The sequence below is a fragment of the Mandrillus leucophaeus genome, unplaced genomic scaffold (assembly GCF_000951045.1).
Source record: "Mandrillus leucophaeus isolate KB7577 unplaced genomic scaffold, Mleu.le_1.0 Scaffold24, whole genome shotgun sequence".
Classification (NCBI taxonomy): Eukaryota; Metazoa; Chordata; class Mammalia; order Primates; family Cercopithecidae; genus Mandrillus; species Mandrillus leucophaeus.
Window position 1 is genome coordinate 1,766,898 of NW_012102476.1, and position 1,677 is coordinate 1,768,574.

Consider the following 1,677-nt stretch of genomic DNA (forward strand, 5'->3'; position numbering starts at 1 on the left):
CTCACACCTGTAACCCCGGCACTTTGGGAGGCCGAGGCAGGTGGATCATCTGAGGTCAAGAGTTTGAGACCATCCTGACCAACATGGTGAAACCCTGTCTCGACTAAAAGTACAAATATTAGCCAGGCATGATGGTGGGCGCCTGTAATTCCAGCTACTTGGGAGGCTGAGGCAGGAGAATCGCTTGAACCTGGGAGGCGGAGGTTGCAGTGAGCTGAGATCACGCCGTTGCACTCCAGCCTGGGTGACAGAGGGAGACTCTGTCTCAAAAAAACATGTTTTTTAAATTTAAATTTATATATATTTAAATAAATGTGTGTGTGTGTGTGTGTGTGTGTGTGTATGGACCAAATAAAATACCCAGCTTGGGCCCTGGCAGCAGCCTGTAACCTGCGTGTTAGCAGGGACGGGGTGTCTAAAGAGCTTGGTAGCAAAAAGTGATCCTTCCTTGCTCAGGAGCAGAGGGGGCGTGGGCTCTCTTGCTGTCAGCCTGGGAGGAGGGTTCAGGGAGGTTTGGCCTCCTAGGGCCTGGAGACGCCTGTCCTCTTCATTACCTTGTATTAACTGTCCATCCCCAGGCGGAGCTGGTCACCACCCACAAGTGCCTGCACCACGAGGTAAAGCGGTTGAATGAGGAAAACCAAGGGCTCCGGGCCGAGCAGCTGCCATCCTCAGCCCCCCAGGGCCTGCAGCAGGAGCAGGGCGAGGAGGAATCACTGCCCAGCTCTGTGCCAGTAAGCCGAGTGTGGGCACTGAGAGCCTGGAGCCACCGTGAGGGCCCCTCCTCCCCAGGCAGAGCAGAGCATTGGTCGGGACCAGCCAGGGTGCTGTATATTTGCCTGGCCAACTCATTTGCCTTCTCTAAGGCTCAGTTTCCTCATCTGAGAAATGGAACCATACACCCTTTCCAGCACTGGCATCAAAAGAAAATGAGTTAACGGAATGCTTGGCAGGAAGGAAGCAGTCATTTGGTTGGTTTGCTATTTTTAAGTGACACGTGAGCCACAAGATTGAATTCATCATAATCTTTGGTTCATAGCAAGCTGCCATCATGGATCTATGCCTGGCCTTTGTCAACTTAATTTCTTTATAATATGGCTTATTAGCCAGTCATGATGGCTCACACCTGTAATCCTAGCACTTTGGGAGGCTGAGGCGGGCGAATCACTTGAGGTCAGGAATTTGAGACCAGCCTGGCCAACATGGTGAAACCCCATCTCGACTAAAAATACAAAAAAAATTAGTCGGAGCCGGGTGCGGTGGCTCACGCCTGTAATCCCAGCACTTTGGGAGGCCAAGGTGAGTGGATCACCTGAGGTCAGGAGTTAGAGACCAGCCTGCCCAACATGTTGAAACCCCATCTCTACTAAAAATACAAAAATTAGCCTGGTGTGGTGGCGGGCACCTGGAATCCCAGTTACTCGGGAGGCTGGGGCTAGAGAATCGATTGAACCCAGAAGGCAGAGGTTGTGGTGAGCTGAGATTGCTCCATTGCACTCCAGCCTCGGCGATAAAAGCGAAACTCTGTCTTAAAAAAAAAAAAAATTAGTTGGGCGTGGTGGCTCATGCCCATAATCCCAGCTACTCGGGAGGCTAAGGCAGAAGAATCACTTGAACCTGGGAGGTGGAAGTTGCAGTGAGCCGAGATCACACCACTGCACTCCAGCCTGGGCGACA

At 51.9% G+C, this 1,677-nt stretch overlaps 1 protein-coding gene across 1 annotated transcript in view; it reads left to right on the forward strand.

The window, feature by feature from the left end:
* The window catches only part of RABEP2 (rabaptin, RAB GTPase binding effector protein 2), a 32,054-nt gene that overhangs the window by 26,833 nt on the left and 3,544 nt on the right, over positions 1–1,677 (forward strand). The window contains exons 8-9 of the mRNA XM_011982351.1: positions 579–743; positions 1,582–1,605. Of these exons, the coding sequence (XP_011837741.1) occupies positions 579–743; positions 1,582–1,605 (189 nt within the window). The remainder of the gene's footprint in view (positions 1–578; positions 744–1,581; positions 1,606–1,677) is intronic.